Consider the following 18,155-nt stretch of genomic DNA (forward strand, 5'->3'; position numbering starts at 1 on the left):
ACGTATGAATCTAGAGTAAGAATTTTGTATGCAAGTGTGACTTCCCTCTTTTCTTTTCATTTTCTTTCCATTAAAACCATTAGATCATATTGAATTTGAAATGGCCAATCAGTATTTAAAGCCAAAATATATTAATTTAATATTTTATTTATATAATTGTTTAATTAAATCTCTTGTCATATTGGTACAAGATAAATACTAATTTACATCCTTAATTATTGAAGATTGTATATTTATGAACTTCCAGTCTATTTGTCTATATATAGAGATATGATAAATACATTGGGCCTTCTTGCTAGATTTAGAGATGTGGATAACTTGTAATTTCTCATGTGACCAATTGTTAGCCGTACATGCACTATTATATGTTGGCGACCTTTAATGAGCAAATGGTGTAAATGTGATTGTGACTATTAAAAAAAATTAAAAAAATTGTAATGTATATATTTAAGTTATTAAGAAGGTAAGAATTTAAGAGATTTTGGCACTCAACGACCACCAATCGACCATACTCCGACGACTCTAAGGTATGTAAAGGGGTAAGAAAAATACATTTATTTAAACTTTTTGCATAACTTAAATAATTTAAATTGCCTACTTTAAATTTCAAGACATGCCGTTTGTTGACTCACTAAATTTATGATAGATAGGTATAAATGTTAGATTTAATATTGGTGTGTGACGAATAACTTAAATTTTAGGAAATGACCCCACATACCCCCACAAATTTGATGCTTGACTTGTTGCAAGCGGTGCAAGAGTTGACCAAATAGAATCAAGCACCTCCACCAAAAAATATGTCACCACAGTAGGATACACCTCCATTCATTTTGGAGCAGTTTCAATAGTTGAATAGTTTCGTAGGTACAAGCCTCCTACATTTGACGGTGATTCCAACCCGTCGGCCGTTGAGGAATAGATTAGAGGCCTGGAGTGCATTTTTCAACACATTTCTTGTACAGACATATAGAATGTACTATGCACAGAATTCATGTTGATTGGAGTGGCCAATCACCGGTGGGAATCTGTCTTACATACTAGGACGGAAGAGCAGCAACATATCCTGACTTGGGAGCAGTTCAAGGATGAAGTGATAGAAAAATATTTCCTACAAGCTATAAAAAACTTCAAAGAATCAGAGTTTTTGCAACTTAGACTAGGAACATGTCACTTACTGATTACGAAAGGCAGTGTGAGCAGCTCTTAAGATATGCCCTACACTTGGTGGATAACGAAATTAAGAAGATTAGGAGGTTTGAAAATGGATTGTGCCCAGAGATCAGCATGATCATTATGTCCCGTCGTTTCATTTCATATCGTGAAAAGTTGGAAAGAGCTCATGTCTTTTCTTATAGAGGACAACATTTGGACAGTATACCCAGCAGAGTAAGGAGTTATTTGGAAAAAGAAAGTGGAATGATCAGAGTAAGGACAGAAGTAGCTGGCCTAATAAAAGACCCAGCACCGGAGTTCGTATTGGTGGGGGCAAGTGGGAGTATTACACCTTGTCCTAATTTTAATAAACTCCATAGGGGTGAATGCTTATTTGGGAAGAACGTGTATTTCCGGTATGGTAAACCTGGTCACATGGCTCTTAACTGTGCTGAGCCTCCAAAGAAGAAAGTTGACGACCAAGATAAGAACAAAAAGGGGAAGGCTCAAATTTTCGCACTGAACTAGCATGAGGCGGAGTGGGATCCAAATGTGATAGCAGGTATTCAATTATTATTTAAGTATCTGTTTATGATTTCAATTTTTGCATCATCCGTAGTTAAGTTTAACATGATAATTATGAAAACAGGTATTCTATTATTATCTGATGTACCTTATGTACTTTTTGACTCTGGGGCTACACATTTCTTTATCTCTACATCCTTTGTCGTTAAGTCTAACGATGCATGTGTGAAAATGACTAATGAATTAGAGTTTAGCATCCCTTCAAGAAAAACTCTTTGCACAAATCGGATGACTAAGTCTATGAAGTTAGTGGTTGATGGAAAAATATTGGAGGTAGATTTATACCTTTTGGAAATGGAAGATTTCAATATTATTTTTGGCATGGATTAGTTGGGACTTAATCATGTGACCATTTGATGTTACGAGAAGGATGTGTTATTTTACAGACCAGGAAAAGAAGAATTTCATTTCTTTGGAGCAAAGTTCAAGTCTCTACCTCATCTTATATCAGCTATGCAAGTGGAGAAGATGTTGGGAAAGGAGTCATGCTAGGGATTCTTGGTTAACATCATCGGTTCTCAACATATAGAAATGGCTGTTAACGATATTAACATCGTGCGAGACTATGTAGATGTGTTTTCAAAAGATTTGCCAGGCATTCGACCAGATAGACAAGTGGAATTTACAATTTATTTGGTTCCTGGAGCAGAACTAGTATCTAAATCCCCATACCGAATGGCACCGAAAAAGCTTCATGAATTGAAGTTGCAATTAAAGGAGTTGCTGGAGATAGCTTTCATTCATCCGGGTGTATTTCCTTGGGGAGCTTCTGTACTTTTTGTCAAGCAAAAGGATGGAAGTATGAAAACGTGCATTGATTATTGGGAATTGAACCATCTGACCATTCAAAATAAGTACCCGTTGCCAAAGGTAGACGATTTTTTGACCAGTTAATGGGTGTTACTATGTTTTAGAAAATTGACTTGAGGTCAGGGTATCATCAATTGAAAATCAGGGCAAGCAATATATCAAAAACTGCATTCAGGACTTCTTATGGGTATTATGAATTCACTGTCATGCCTTTTTGTTTGACTAATGCCCCCAGCTGTATTTATTGATCTCATGAACCGAGTGTACCATCAGTATTTAGACCAGTTCATCATAGTATTTATTGACGACATACTTGTATACTCGAAGAATAAGAAGCAGCATGAAGAACAACTTCGAATAGTGCTCAAAACTTTGAGGAAGGAAAATTATATGTCAAATTCAAGAGGTGCGAATTTTGGCTTGATCGCGTAGGTTTTCTTGGTCACGTGGTTACCATCCAAAGAATCGAAGTAGACCTCTCTAAAGTAGAAGCAGTAACGAATTGGCCTAGACCAACCAATGTTGGTGAAGTTCGTACTTTCTCGGGGTTGGCTGGTGATTATAGGAGATTCATTGAGGGTTTTTCAAAAATAGTGGGGCCGATGACTCAGTTGCCTAGAAAAGGGTTGAAATTTCAGTGAACGGAAAAGTGTTTTAAAGAACTCAAGTAGAGGTTAGTCTCAGCTCCTGTATTGACAATACAGTTTTTAATTTATAGCGACACCTCCAAGCAAGGTTTAGGCTGTGTTCTGATGCAACATGAAAAAGTGGTTTCTTACTCCTCGAGATAGTTGAAGCAATATGAACAAAACTATCTAACACACTACTTAGAACTTGTGACGGTAGTTCACACCTTAAAGATATGGCATCATTATCCCTATGGTGGAAAGTGTGAAATCTATACAGACCATGAGAGTCTCAAATACTTTTTCACACAGAAGGAACTGAATATGAGGCAGAGGAGATGGTTGGAATTAGTGAAAGATTATGATTGTACAATTCTTTACCATCGGTGTAAGGCTAACATAGTTGCAGATGCCTTAAGCAGGAAGATAGGATCATAGTTGGCAGTTTTATCTACTATACAGGAATACTTAATAAGGGATTTTGAGAAACTGAAACTAGAAATCATCACTCCGCCGACCAGACTGTAGTGAGAATAAAAGCATTCATGATTCAAGCTATTCTTCGGGGTCGAATCAAGGAAGCACAGGATAAGGATCTATTTTCACAAAAGATTAAGGCTGAGATGGGTACAAACAAAAGTATAGGATTTAAAATATCTGCAGACAACATGCTGACTTTTGAAGGAAGGTTATGTGTTCTTGAGGATGAAAGTTTAAGAAACGAGATATTAGAAGAGGCTCACTCCACCCCCATATGCACCAAATCTAGGAGGTACAACGATGCATCAGGATCTTCGAGGTATCTTTTGGTGGAGAAACATGAAGAGAGAAATTGGTCAGTTTGTAGAGAAATGTATTATCTGTCAGCAGGTCAAGGTAGAACATCAAAGGCCATCAGGACTATTGAAAGCCTTGGATATTCAAGAATGGAAATGGGAGCACATAGCAATGGACTTTGTGGTAGGTTTTTCGAGATCAGCAAGATGTCACAATGCTATTTTGGTAGTGGTTAATTGTTTGACGAAGTCAGGCCATTTTCTACCAATCAAGGTAAATTTCAATATGGAACAACTCGTACAGTTATATATTAGAGAGATAATTAAATTGCATGGAATTTCTTTCATCATTGTTTTAGATAGAGATCTGCGATTTACATCGAATTTTGTGAAAAGTTTGCAAGCAGCCATGGGGATGAAACTGAAGTTTAGTATGCTTATCATCTACAAACAGATGGCTTGTTAGAAAGAACCATCCAAACCCTTGAAGAAACGTTAAGGGCATGTGTTTTGGATCTTGGCGGTGGTTGGGAAACACATTTGACATTAGTAGAGTTTGCTTACAATAATAGCTTTCAGGCCACAATAGGCATGGCTCCATATGAAGCTCTTTATGGTAGGAAGTACATATCTTCTATCCTTTGGGACAAGGTTGGGGAGAATAAAATTTTAGGTCCTAGTATCATTGAACAATTGAAGTGGTTGATAAAATTGGACCAAGAATAAAGACAGCACATAATCGACAGAAAAGCTATGCTGATGGTAGAAGAAGGGACCCGAAATTTCAGTTAGGTGACAAAGTTTTTCTAAAAGTAGCACCAATGAAGAGTGTATTAAGATTTGGAAAGAAAGAAAAGTTGAGACTGCGGTTTATTGGACCTTTCAAAATTCTTGAAAGGATTGGTAGTGTGGCTTACCGACTTACCTTACTACCCGAATTAACAGTCGTCCATAATGTATTCCATATTTCAATGCTTAGAAAATTTGTTCACGCTTCCAATCATGTAAGTTACCAAACCTTGGATGTATAAAAAGACCTGTCATATGAAGAAGTCCTGATGAGGATTTTTGATAGAAAAGTGCATCAACGTGGAAATAGAGAAGTTCTCCTAGTCAAGGTTCAATGGCGCAATCACAGATCAAACGAGTCAATTTGGGAGAAAGAAGATGAGCTTAAAACCAAGTATCCAGAATTTCTCAATAACCAAGGTAATTTTCGATGACGAAAATATTTAAGGAGGGGATATTGTAAAGTCCCGAAATATTTTTTCTAGAATTAATTATTTCATATAATTAGTGATAGAGTAATGTAAAATACATCAATATTCGGTTTGTTGGATATCAATTGGATAATTACATATTTTCATTTGCAAATAACGATGTACAAAAATTTATTCATAAATAAATGTCTATTGTAATAAACTTAAAATAAATAAAATTACGTGCGAACTTAGATCTTTATCTAGTGAAAACAAGGCACAAACACACTATCGAACCACCACGCTTCGACATGACCCGATCTAACCTATGAGATGTAGGGAAAAAGGGTGAGTACATGGATGTACTCAGTAGGATATAAAAATTTTAATGGTGCGACCCTAATTAATAATTTTAAACATATGTGTCAGAATATCATACCGTCTCATATCTTTAAAATTTAGTAAGAGCTCATATCATATCATATTATTATACCGGAATAACCATATCATTCATATCATAGCATTTCATATAATAACTTTAACTTTCATGAGTACAAAATTCATCAACATGTAAAAAAAATAATTAAACGGGACAAAAAATACTGCACTTCGATATCCTACCTTGATTGGTGATAAGGATTGTTGGAAGACAAGCAAGAATTCCATGTTCACAAAAAATCTCTAATGCAATGCGTGTTTATCTAAGCAGTGTATTATAATTTTATTTTATTTCTTATTTCCAACTTGAAATATTGATATATAGTATAACAGAATTCACTTCCACAATATTTGGATGGCCATAAAGTCACACGTGTTCTCTTTCCCATGTAATTGGCTCAATTTATTGGTTGTCCTTAAATTTTACATGCGTTTGCCAAATTTTTCGTACTCAAACATGGTAGTTTACCTAATTCTACAAGACAATTGACTCTTTTGGTGGCCGAAATCACGATATGTCATGTATTAGGTCAAAAAGTACCTAATATAATATACTATATCACTAATTATAGGGACTAAATTGCAATTATCCAATTGATGACCCGAAGGAAGAATCGAGAAATTGAATGAGCTAAGTATAAATTGGGAATCATTGTGAGATGATGTACCAAAATGGACGAAGAAAGGAGGCCAATGAACAAGAAAATAGAGTTTAGGGACCAAAACGATAGAAAATGGAAATTATTTCTACCATGCTATCGAATGGTAGAATATCTATGCAGCCGTACAAGGGGGTACAGTGAATCCAGGACCAAAATCAATTGTACCATGCGGTCACATGGTGTAAATTTTTGATGCGATTATGCAGTTTCCTGTTTTCACTAAAACTCTTTTGGAACTCGATTGTGACGCGATATAAAAATCTAGACTCGTCAAATTTCGAGGGAGATGAACACATTGGGAGGCAAGAAAACACATTTTGGAGAGGATTTTGAGCCAAAGTAATGAAGAATTTCACGAAGATTATCAAGATTTCACGCGAATTCATAACCCTGTGATGTTTTATCTTCAAGAAATCACGAATTTTGTTATCTTCTCCATGTTAGGCTAAATATTTTTATACTAGGAGATTGATGAACTATGTGATGTCAATTCATTCAACGATCATTTTAGTGAAATTAGGGTTTTCTTAGGTTAAAACTTCAATTTTGATAATTTCGTTTCGTTTCGAACTACTAAATCTTTGTGGGACAATATTTGAAACTCAATATTCCACTTTATTACTTATTAATGAACCGTACATTTGTGGTGGCTTTAAATCGAAAGAAATAATTTTGTGGACACAAACCACAATTATACACACATATATTTCACTTACCCATTTTCTATAGACTAAAGGCACTTTTGAATCTGGAAATTATTTGAAGGATAAGCTAGGAGCACGTTGAATTTTATTACAAATTGGAGACAAAAGGTTATTTAAACTCCAAGCATTTAATGTAGGGTGTTTCTGGCACGTTTGTAACCGAACTAAAAATTATTTGTTTTCAATTTGCATTAAATGTGTTATGGTGTTACTCATGAGAAAATGGAAACATCTTTTGGTGGTTTAAATAAGATATGAAGAGATAATTTTTGGCACTTGAAAGGGGTTATCAAAATCTGAGAGTAAGTAGACTGCTTGATCACCGGTTCACTTTGTAAAATTGAGATGACACAAATAACCAAAGTTTGTATTTCTAATAAAATTTTTCCACATAATCATTTATGATTAATAATAATAGAATTAAAAGGAATTCATAGAGAAAATTTAGAAGCTAAAGTATTAGTATGTTTATATGACAACAGCTTCACAGACACAGAACAATGATTATTAGGAAACATAGAATTAGATATGAATAGCAAAGGAGGAATAGTATATTTTACTCCAGATTATTTAATAAGAGCAAAAAAATTTTATAACGACATTAAAATAGGAATAAAGAGTGAAAGATATCAAATGAAAAAAGATAAGGATAATTTATTAATTTGCATAGGATTCATAGGAAGACTTAGAGAAAATAGTTGTACTAATTATAAATTAGAAAATAATCAAATAATTACATTATTAGCACAAAAAGGTATTAAGGCTATCCTAGCAAAGAAATTCTCTTCACAAACAAATGTAGGATTAGATTGAAATTTAGGAAAGTTTCTAGAAAGACCAATATTAGTACCAGAAGATAATATTATGTGCAAAAACAGTAATGGAACTTTAAACATTAGGTTTGGAAATTATAATTATTAAGCAGAACAGAAAGTGAAGAAGACTATCCACATTATCCTTCATTTTCTTCTTCATTATACTTTTCTGTTCTTCTTGATAATTATAATTTCCAAATCTAACGCTTAGAGTTCCATTACTATTTTTGCTATAATATTATCTTCTTGATATTTTGTTTGTTCTTAGAATTTTAGAACGCTTTGACTTGTATTTTCATTTTGTTTTATAGGTTAGATGAGAGTGATTTGGTGATTTTGGCACGAATCAAGGAGAAGTGACGTTGATTTGGTGAAACTTAATGATTGGAGGCTAAATTGAAAGAAAGGTGAATAACAATGAAAAATGGTAAAATTCAAAGTTGCACTTGATTGCAACTTTTCAATAATTGATTCGGACCACAAAACAATAATTAAAGATTACAAGGAGTAATAAGGATGCAATTAAAAGTAAAAAATAAGTGAAATATGATTAAAATATTTTCACAAATCAATTCTCAATCGCACAAGTGTGTTCTACTTTTTTAATCGGAGATTGAGTCCCATTTTTGACATAGTGAATGTTTGAATTGGAGAAAATTATCAGAAGTAGAGTTATAGTCCTTTGAGTTATTTTTCTGACACACTTTCAATCTCCTCAATCGGATGTCAGGAGAAAACTTTATAATAAAAATAATAAAAGATGCACAGTGCTGTATTTTTACCTGAAAGTGGGCATCGCAGCGCCATTGATGCTGAAAATAAACAACATCGTGGCGTCACAGTGCCATGCTTGTGGCACCGGGCACCGCTAGCGTGAGGAAAAGGGTTTTGAATATTTTGGTCTCTTTTTAAATCCCAATCCAACCCTAACTCTTTCAAGACTTTATGATGATAAAAATACAACCTAAAAACCACCTTTCAACTAGAATTCAACCGTGCAAGAAGGAGAAAATCAATAAAAAAAAATCAAGAACTAAGAGAAAGAGGATTAATTCAAGCTTGAAAAGAATTTTTATTCTACATCCTCTTTATGTTATTAATCATGACTTGTAGATTTGTTTCTTCTACCATGAATTAAACTCTCCATCTAATGATTGATGTAACCAAAACTTGGTGATATGATTTCATTCTATTTCAGTTTTTTCTATGAAATTTCCCTTTTTCGTTTATTTGTGTTATTGATTTACTGTTTTCAATTAATTTGCCATTAATTGAATGATTAGATGCTATCAATTCCCGCACTCGAGAGAAAAATTTAAGCACGATCAGGACGATACCACAACCTAGGTTCTTTAGATTTCGAGAGAAAGTATAATTCCTTTGGAACTTATTCCACATAAGAATATGAACTTGATAATTTTTAAAATTTAATTCGGAATAGAGATATTGGAATGGAATTCTAAGAATGGTTTTTACTCAGCACTCGAGAGAGGGAGTAGAATTAAATTAGCAATTAATCTAGTTGTACAAAACAAGTGCTTGCAGAATCTTGGCCTTTGATTTCAAATGATATAAAAAAGTATTTTTGAAATGATTGGTGTAGATGTTGTTTTGTAAACCAACTTTGTCAACTAATTTTATAAAAGTAGCAAGACTCTTAAATTAGGGTTCTTGCTTATAAATATGAAAAATTGATTAGAGATATTAACAAGGCATTCCACTCATAATTTATGGAAAAGTGATCGACCACTTACTGCAATTCACCATCAGTTTCCCAATTGTCCTCGATCTATAGATTTCCCAATTTCATATTGATTTTCAAAAGCCCTAATTTCGCGGACAGTAATTTATTTTCCTTTCAAAACTTTTCAAACCTTTATTACACAAACTTTATGATATGATAGCTTTGTTACCATGTTAAATTAATAATAAAAAAAATATATAGAGAGGAAAACAAGGGGTTAGGTTTTTTTGATAAACTGAATGAATGAAAATACAAGGAAAAAATATCTTAAGTGGTTCAAGCAGAGAAATAAAATGACTAATCTACCTTTACTACAAACCTAATATATTTAACAAGTTCGGCAAGGGAAAATGTGAATAACTAGTACTTTCCTCGCCAAGCAAGTCAACTTGTTTATATACATCTCCATCAGGAAAAACTTCAAAACATTTAAGCACGTAAATTGACCAACACTTCTCTACATGGGACTATAATTTTATGACGTGCCTAACATTCTAAGTGCGTCGAGTGCTAAAGCAAGCCCCTCCCTATAAATTCGAAGTGGTTTGTTTTTGGCTATTAAGTTGAAAGTTTTCTCTAATGGGTCGATGATGAAGTGGTTATGTCATTAAACGTGTAACTTAATGTTCTAAGGTGATATGATCTTTGTAACAATTTGGCATAAGTCTTCATAAAACAATACGGAGTTATTTAACGAATAAGCTGAACGATCATATATGAGGTGTTTTTACGTTATACCTTGTTCGTGTGTAGTGTTTAACTTGGTTATTTAAAGTTACTTCTTAATTTCCCAAAGCTGAAGTCTTCAAAGTTCATGAGCCTATCAGAGGTGACCTACTTTATCATTAAGTTCAGTCCTGGTAAAAGTTCATTAGCTTAGTGTCCTAGCACTCCACGTGTCACTTTATCTAGACTATTGATTGAAAAGGTATCTTTTTATTTTTTTGAATTGAAGACTCTGATTCACGTATGGAGTATACATGCCCATGGGTGGATGGTCAACATTAAAATGTTTTCTGCATAGTTATAATTCGATGGCAGCATAAGCATTGGAAAATTAGAAAAAAACTGCCAACACATTTGACTTTGATGAAACACTTGTTGTTGACCTTCGAAAATGACCAACAAGTATTGTTAGAAGATAGTATATGAGTGGAAATGTTCTTGTAGTATATTGGTTGTAAATATGTATATTTGTGGAAGAATAAAAGGATAAATGATGGACAATATGTTATCCTCTCTTTTCCTGATTCCAAAGATTCATCTCCTCAAATGATACAAGAATTGCCTGTTTATAGTGATTAGGCCGACAAGGTTACCATTGGGTCCGATCCACGTGGCCTGATTCGCTAGCCCCTGGTGTCACATCAACTCTATCTTAAATTAATTACATTGACTGACTTTTTACAAGAGGTCAGTCATCCTACAAGCCTAGAGAGACATTCCTGACACTTATTAAATGGGAATTTTGCATCAATCAACTCCAGAGATGTGCTTGCCAAAACCTCTTCTGATTGTTTATGACTTCGGGAGGTTAGGGAGTTCGACTACAAGAATTGAACCCACTCGGACGCATAAGGCTAGGACCACTTCGGCCCTAGTGAAATAACCTTAGCATTGAATACAATAACCTCAGACACTTACTCCTATGACTTCATGCTTCTGTAGACCTAATGCCACGTGTAAAAACATAGAGCTTCCATGTGGACGACTAGTAACAATAGTCTCCCAAGTCTATGTATAGTCATTCATGCGATATATAGAATTTATATTTCATCAACTTTGAAAATTCTGTGTGCAATAATGTAGTTCTCCAAGTCTAATTTGCAAACATTTATGTGGAAATTAGAGTTTATAGTAAAACGGGCGACCTGGAAGCCATATCTTAAAAAGGATCTGACTGAACCGATTTTCATGTACTCTGAGGTTGTAAGATGGGAATGTGCCCAGGTGATGAGCTTTAGATGCACATAATCGTCTGCACATTAAATGCCCAATGATGAAAGTTATGGGTGTGGCTCCTCTCTCCTCCCCCGGAGAAATGGCACGAGTGAGAGATACCGTGGAATTTGAGCCTTTGAAATATACAAAACGGAAGGTATTGTGAGTGGCTCAGATTTAATTGTGAAATTGACAGCTGAGAGATCGGATTTTTTGAATTCAACGGTCAGGATCTGAGGTCGTTTGCTTATAAAGGGAGGGAGATTGGGCGAAAATCAATTTTCACTTTTGCCTTGGTGTTGTGTACTTGAGTTCTTTACAGTCTCTGTGCTTTTATCATCTTCTTTCCACTCTCAGCTTTTTAGATTTTGAGAAATCTTGTGCTCTTTTCGAGTAAATTTTGTTTGTTTGTAAATATCACAAAATTTTTTTGGTAAGTTTTGTAACTCTCATGGCATCATCATCATCTGAGGAGGTAGATGTGAGGAGACTGGGCGTTGAGATGGGGATAGAGATCATAGGTACGTCTGACCTGGTTAGGACCTATTTAGACGGATCGAAGTTGTTTTCCAATTGCTGGAGAGGGTCTGAAGGTGAGGGTTGGAGGCTGAAAAATTTCAATCCATTGCAGATGTCCCTTATTTGATGAACGTGAGAGAAAAATGCCACATCGCTTACGACATAGAACTATTAGCCCCCTCTCTTGATATGCGAGCCTGTTATACAAAGTCGAGGTGTGTATCTATTAGTGAGTTTCTTTTAAAAGTAGGACTTCGACTTCCATTGCACCCATTCTTTAGAGCTGTCCTTAGGTTATACGGACTGGTTCCCACCCAGTTCGTTCCCAATGCATAGGGCCAACTAGTGGGGTCCTACTTTCTGTGGACGGAGACCTCCTTAGGCAAGGATGTGCCCCTCCATATATTCCAGACCTTATTCAAACCTAGATCCTTAGGAAAAGGAGATTCCAAAGGGTGGTATTCCTTATGTCCCCCCCTTTGTCATAGGCCTTCACTCCTCCATCAAAGGATGGAAGGAGACGTGGTTTTGACAAGGGAAAAGTGACAGGTGTGTGAGGGCGACACGTGACAATTTCGACCTCATACAGCGAAGCCAGTGAGTTACATTTTTTATCTCTTTAAGTATAGTAATATTTTTTATGTATAGTCTAATGCTGCGTTCATTTTACTGTATTTAGGAGGTATTGATAGGTTCGAGCTCAGTTAGTCAGAACTGGAGCATATCTAAGGATATTTACTTGTGTAACAACTCGAGTCTATGTACCCAAACCGTTAGCTTACGTACTGTTCGCTTTGAATGGGCCTTGCACCCACTTATCCTTCATGGCTTTCTATCGTGTCTCCTAGGATTCGAACTCATAACCTTCCCCTTAAGTAAGACTTAAGTTGAATCTTAGTACCAATTGGACAACAAGACCCACCCAAAGCGGACAGTACGTAAGCTAACGGCTTGGGTACAGAGAACTGGGTCATTATAAAAAAACATGCATTTTTTTGTAACGACCCGGGTCTCTATACCTAAGCCGTTAGCTTACATACTGTCCGCTTTGGGTGGGCCTTGTGTCCACTTACCCCTCACAGCTTTCTATCACATCCCCTAGGATTCGAACTCATAACCGTCTTCTTAAGTAAGACTTAAGTTGAATCTTGGTACCAATTGGGCAACTTTTAACGAACCGGGTCTCTGTACCCAAGTCGTTAGCTTACATACTATCCGCTTTGGATGAGCCTTGCGCCCACTTGTCCCTCACAGATTTTTGTTGTGTCCCCCAGGATTCGAACTCATAACCTTCACCTTATGTAAGACTTAAGTTAAATCCTAGTACCAATCGGGAAAATCTATACCCAAGCTGTTAGTTTACATACTGTCCGCTTTGTGTAAGCCTTGCGCCCACTTACCCCTCACAGATTTCTGTCGTGTCCCCCAGGATTCGAACTCATAACCTTCCACTTAAGTAAGACTTAAATTGAATCCTGATACCAATTGGACAAGTTGCCTCCCTAAAAGGCAACTATTATGATGGTAAAGATGAGGTTCAGAGCCAAGGAGCTAGATATCAAAATATCCAGGGAAAGACGGTCCCCAAGAGAGAAAGGTGGGGGTGGACACTTTGAAGAACTACACTTCGGACAAATATGCCGAGGTCCCTTTCAATTTCCTACTAGAATAAGACCTAAAAAATTCACCTAGGAGATCAGTAAGTATTTTTGACAGGATAAGCCAAGGACAGCCTAGCAATAGGCGTGACCAACATACCGTGCCTACAAATAGGCAGCACAAAGGGCCCTGGTTGGGGTGAACAATGAGCCTGTTGAAGGTAATGCCAATCTTCCACTTAAAAATAGGCAAGAGATGAGAGCAAAACAAGCAAGGTAGTGAGCAGAGCAACCCCAAGTACGTGCAGAAGCCCCCGAAATAGGGGAAGGCAATTCTAACAAATCACAGAGGTCTTGTGACCTTAATGATGACGATGACAACTTGCTATTTTCATGAGAAATTAGAAATGCCCCAGTACTAAATCACTTTACATTTCCTCAAATATCTAAGTATGATGGGAGAGGAGACCCCGCAAAGCACCTCAATAGCTTCAAAACTCACATGGGACTAAGCGCTATTACATCAGGAATGAAGTGTAGAGCCTTCCACTTATCTCTTAGTGAGGTGACTAAAGTGTGGTACACTATATTGGAGGTTGGAAGCATACATAGTTGGAGGAATTTTATGAAGGCCTTTCTTAAATGCTTCGCCACAAGTAAGGAAGGTATAGGGCCGATTCAGCGATTACAAGATATGAGGCTGCAGCTAGAGAAGTCATTGAAGAGCTTCTTGACTCAATTCACAGATTAGATGACCTACTATGTGCAGGTCACAGATAGGGAAGCATTGACTATCTTGAAAAGAGGATTAGACATGAATTCACTTTTCTGGAGGGATGTGCATAATAAAGAACCTACCAGTTATGATGCCCTACTAGAAATGATTTGACAAGAGATCATCAATAAAGAATTGAGAAATCATCAAAACAGGGCAATTGAAGTCTTCCACCTCCCCAAAGGGATCACCATCTACCTTTCTTAATCCAGGACAAGCGCTAGTAGCAGCAATGCTTAACACTGTCCTAACTTTGTCTTACGAGGAAGTAAATCCTACTACCGAGGTATATCAGGAAAGACTACCTCAATGACCCCCTCGATGACGAAGAGGAAGAGGACGAGGTAGTTAACCTAGAAATAGGAATAAAGCACCTCCATATTGTACCTACCACCAATCCTATAGTCAAAGCACAGCAGGGTGTTGGGACTTAGCTAGACATTCAACCAACTGAAGGATAAAGGAAACGAGACCCCTCGACAGGGTCGACAGAGAAGAATGATGGAAGCAAGCAAACTAACAGAGACAGCTCATGGAGGCATGGTAAAGATCGTGCTAGACCTGAACAAGGTCAAAGATATTGAAGGAGTCATTCATAAATACCAGGAATAAGCCCATTCGAGAGATTGATACCATATTTGGAAGATCATATATAGGTGATGAAACAAGGAATGCTCAAAGGAACTATGCTAAGGAAGCTAAGGGCCCCCTAGTGGCTAGCTTCATAGTCAGTAGTGGTCAATCCTCCAATAGTAGGAAAATTAAACTTATCACATTCACTCAGGATGATGCGGTTGGGATACACTATCCCCACTATGATGCCCTAGTTCTATGAGCAGTCGTGGCCAGAAATGGCCTCAAAAGGATGTTGGTGGAAAACGGAAGTTCAGTCAACATAATATATGGGTCCACTTACGAAAAATGGAGGTGGACCATGAGCTAATGCCAGTGACCTCTCCCCTATACGGGTTCATAGGTAATAGTATTCTTTCCCGAGGAAAATCACCTTGGCAACATGGTATAACCTCTGTTTGGGAGCTTTATCCGTGCTAAATAGAAATTTACCTCTCTACTACGATACAACCTCCTCTAGAGAGCCTTATTCTTGTAAAATGGGACTCACGTCTACAAGAGAGTACTACATCTACTTGAGAGGCTTGTCCCAATAAAATGGGACTTTGCCTCTTCAGAACAACACTAAATCTTCATGGACTCATTTATCTTAAAGTTCATCACCTGGGCTCTCCAATTTTGTTCAAATCAAATATGTGTCATATGAATATTCATCTAGACTTTGGGGGGGGGCTATATACAACTATAATGTCACCTTGGTGTGAACACCATTAATTGGTCCACTTTCCCATTAACATCATATAAGCTACAGTGATCTAGTTATCTCACCATCATTATGAAACCTCTAAAATTGATGATTTTACCCAACACAATGGTAGCCATTTTACACAACACAATGGTAACTTATCATTGACACAATCTGTGATCAACTCGTCATTATTTTGATACCTCTCAAGTTGAGGTGTTTTGCGCAACATAATGATAACTTCTCATCGAGACATTTGTGAGTCCTTGTACCATAGGTCGTCAACATTTATGGCCACAATTAATTTTTACAATGGAGGTTGTTCGTAAATCCTCTCATTATATTCTATTTCCTAGTTTTGTTCACTACAACAAAAATGCCTTTTGCAAAATGCAAAATGCAACATTCATTACATAAATGTTGCTAAAAAGGTCTATTGCAACATTCTAATAAATGAATGTTTCCATTGGTGTTAATAATTGAGATTTGGCAACATTTTTTAAGTGGATGTTGCTAATGTTGCCTTTTTGCAACGTTTATTTAGTGTTACAAAAAGTTTTAACTTTAGTAATTTTTCTTTATACCGTGTCATAAAATTGATGGCACCACTCACATAGTTGACTTGTTCTTTAGAGAGATAGTGCATTGACATGGGGTCCCTAAGAGTATCATGTCAGAGAGAGATGTAAACATTTTGAGTCATTTTTATGGGTTTTGAAGGATAAGTTAGGTACTAAATTATTGTCTTCTACAACTTGTCATCCACAACCTGATGGAAAACCGAGGTAGTCAATAGGACTATGACTCAATTGCTACGCACAGTGATAAATAAAAATTTAAAAAGTTGGGAGGAGTGTTTGCCTTTTATTGAGTTCGCATATAATCAGGCTGCTCACTCTACTACTTCATTTTCACCCTTTGAAATTGATTATGATTTTAATCCACTAACATCATTGGATTTGATAACTTTACCTGTGAATGAACGTAGTATTTTAGATGGTAAAAGAAAGGTAGAATTGGTAAAATCACTCTATGAAAAGGTTAAGTTGCAAATCCAGAACAAGAGTAAGCTTATTGCATCGTAGGTAAACAAGGGCAGTAAAAGCGTTACATTTGAATCAGGTGATTGGGTTTGGGTACATTTCCGAAAGGATTGCTTTCTAGAGCAAAGGAAATCTAAGTTGCAAACACGGGGAGATAGTCCATTTCAAGTTATTGAGAAAATCAACGATAATGCTTACAAACTGGATCTCTCAAATGAGTATAATGTTTTAGCTACATTAATGTATCTGGTCTTTCTCTCTTTGATACAGGTACAGATTCGAGGACAAATTCTTTTGAAGAGGGAAGGAATTATGTGATCCAAGAGCCTAGCCCAACGAAGACAAGTCCAGCACGAGACCCGTTGATTATCGAAGGTGGACTGATGATGCCTTTGAGGGCAAAGCGGGTAAATCAAGCAATGACCTTACTTGTTCACTCAATAATTGAAGAGACAGTGATCATAGCGAGAAATGAGGTAAGTTCCATGGTGGGGTCGAAGGCTGGACGAGATTGGATCAATTTGATATGCGTGGACGAAAATGGGGCCTTGGAAGTGAACTGTACAACCATACAGTTCAAATGACCATGCAATCATATGGTGGTGACTCGTGGCTTAGAGGAGCTCATAGGAAGACCTGTGCGACCACACAGAAAAGAACCATGCGGTCACATGGTTCAAATTTTAGGCAAAAAATTCCTTTTTTCACAAATTACCATATTATGCTGGAATTCCAATTAAGGCAAAATTCTTGTAATCTTTCAATATTATTTTTTCGTTTTTATTAAGGTTTTGGACTACTATAATTATCTTTCTCCTTATTCATTGTGAACAACTTCTAAATTATTGAGAGAAATAAAAAGAGAGGCAATTTATTGCTTTCAAATCTTTGTTCTTCCTTGAAAAATCATCGAACTTATCAAGAGTAATCTTGTGGCATTCAAGCTTCGGGTGTGAATCACGGGGTGCAAATCGTGGGAGGTTCTTCAATTCTTGTATTGTGGGGATGCTTGATTCATCGTTCTTGGTTCAAATCCAAAACCAAGGATTATTTTTGACTTTCTTGGGTTCGACAATCTTGTTGTGGGTTTCGTAGCCAACGTTGCAACACGGGTTCACATCAGATAATGATGCTTAGGAACTCATCCCATTACCTGAAGATACGAAACCTGCTGGTTGTAAATAAATATTTAAAATCAAGAGGGATTCGAATGGTGAAGTAAAGAAATGTGAGACTCATTGTATTGTAGATGGCTTTATTCAAAATGAAGGCATTGACTTTAAAGAGTCTTTATCTCCGGTTTCTACAAGCGACTCTTTTATGACTATTATGGCACCTGTGACATATTTTTATTTGGAGCTACGTCTAATGGTTTACAAATTAAAAAATATAAAATCCATCTATGGGTTTAAGCATGCTTCCCATCAATGGTAACATAAGCTTCGTCAAA

General features: G+C 36.3%; 1 protein-coding gene across 1 annotated transcript; it reads left to right on the forward strand.

Moving 5' to 3' along the window:
* The first annotated feature begins 3,718 nt into the window (after positions 1 to 3,718).
* On the forward strand, positions 3,719 to 8,127 carry LOC111371948. Its single transcript, XM_022994095.1, has 6 exons — positions 3,719 to 4,133; positions 4,404 to 4,600; positions 4,696 to 4,852; positions 4,985 to 5,158; positions 6,369 to 6,429; positions 8,079 to 8,127. The coding sequence occupies exons 1-6, from the start codon at positions 3,719 to 3,721 to the stop codon at positions 8,125 to 8,127; spliced, it is 1,053 nt and encodes a 350-aa protein (XP_022849863.1).
* The last annotated feature ends 10,028 nt before the right edge of the window (positions 8,128 to 18,155 follow it).

This window comes from Olea europaea, chromosome 23 (genome assembly GCF_002742605.1).
Source record: "Olea europaea var. sylvestris chromosome 23, O_europaea_v1, whole genome shotgun sequence".
NCBI lineage: Eukaryota > Viridiplantae > Streptophyta > Magnoliopsida > Lamiales > Oleaceae > Olea > Olea europaea.

Bases quoted from the DNA above. Each gene is read 5' to 3' on its own strand.
- LOC111371948 (XM_022994095.1), top strand. From the start codon at position 3,719: ATGATTCAAGCTATTCTTCGGGGTCGAATCAAGGAAGCACAGGATAAG. The intron at 5,159-6,368 runs GTAATTTTCGAT...ATATCTATGCAG, and splicing joins AGAATTTCTCAATAACCAAG to CCGTACAAGGGGGTACAGTG. The intron at 6,430-8,078 runs GTAAATTTTTGA...TTTGTTTTATAG, and splicing joins GTACCATGCGGTCACATGGT to GTTAGATGAGAGTGATTTGG.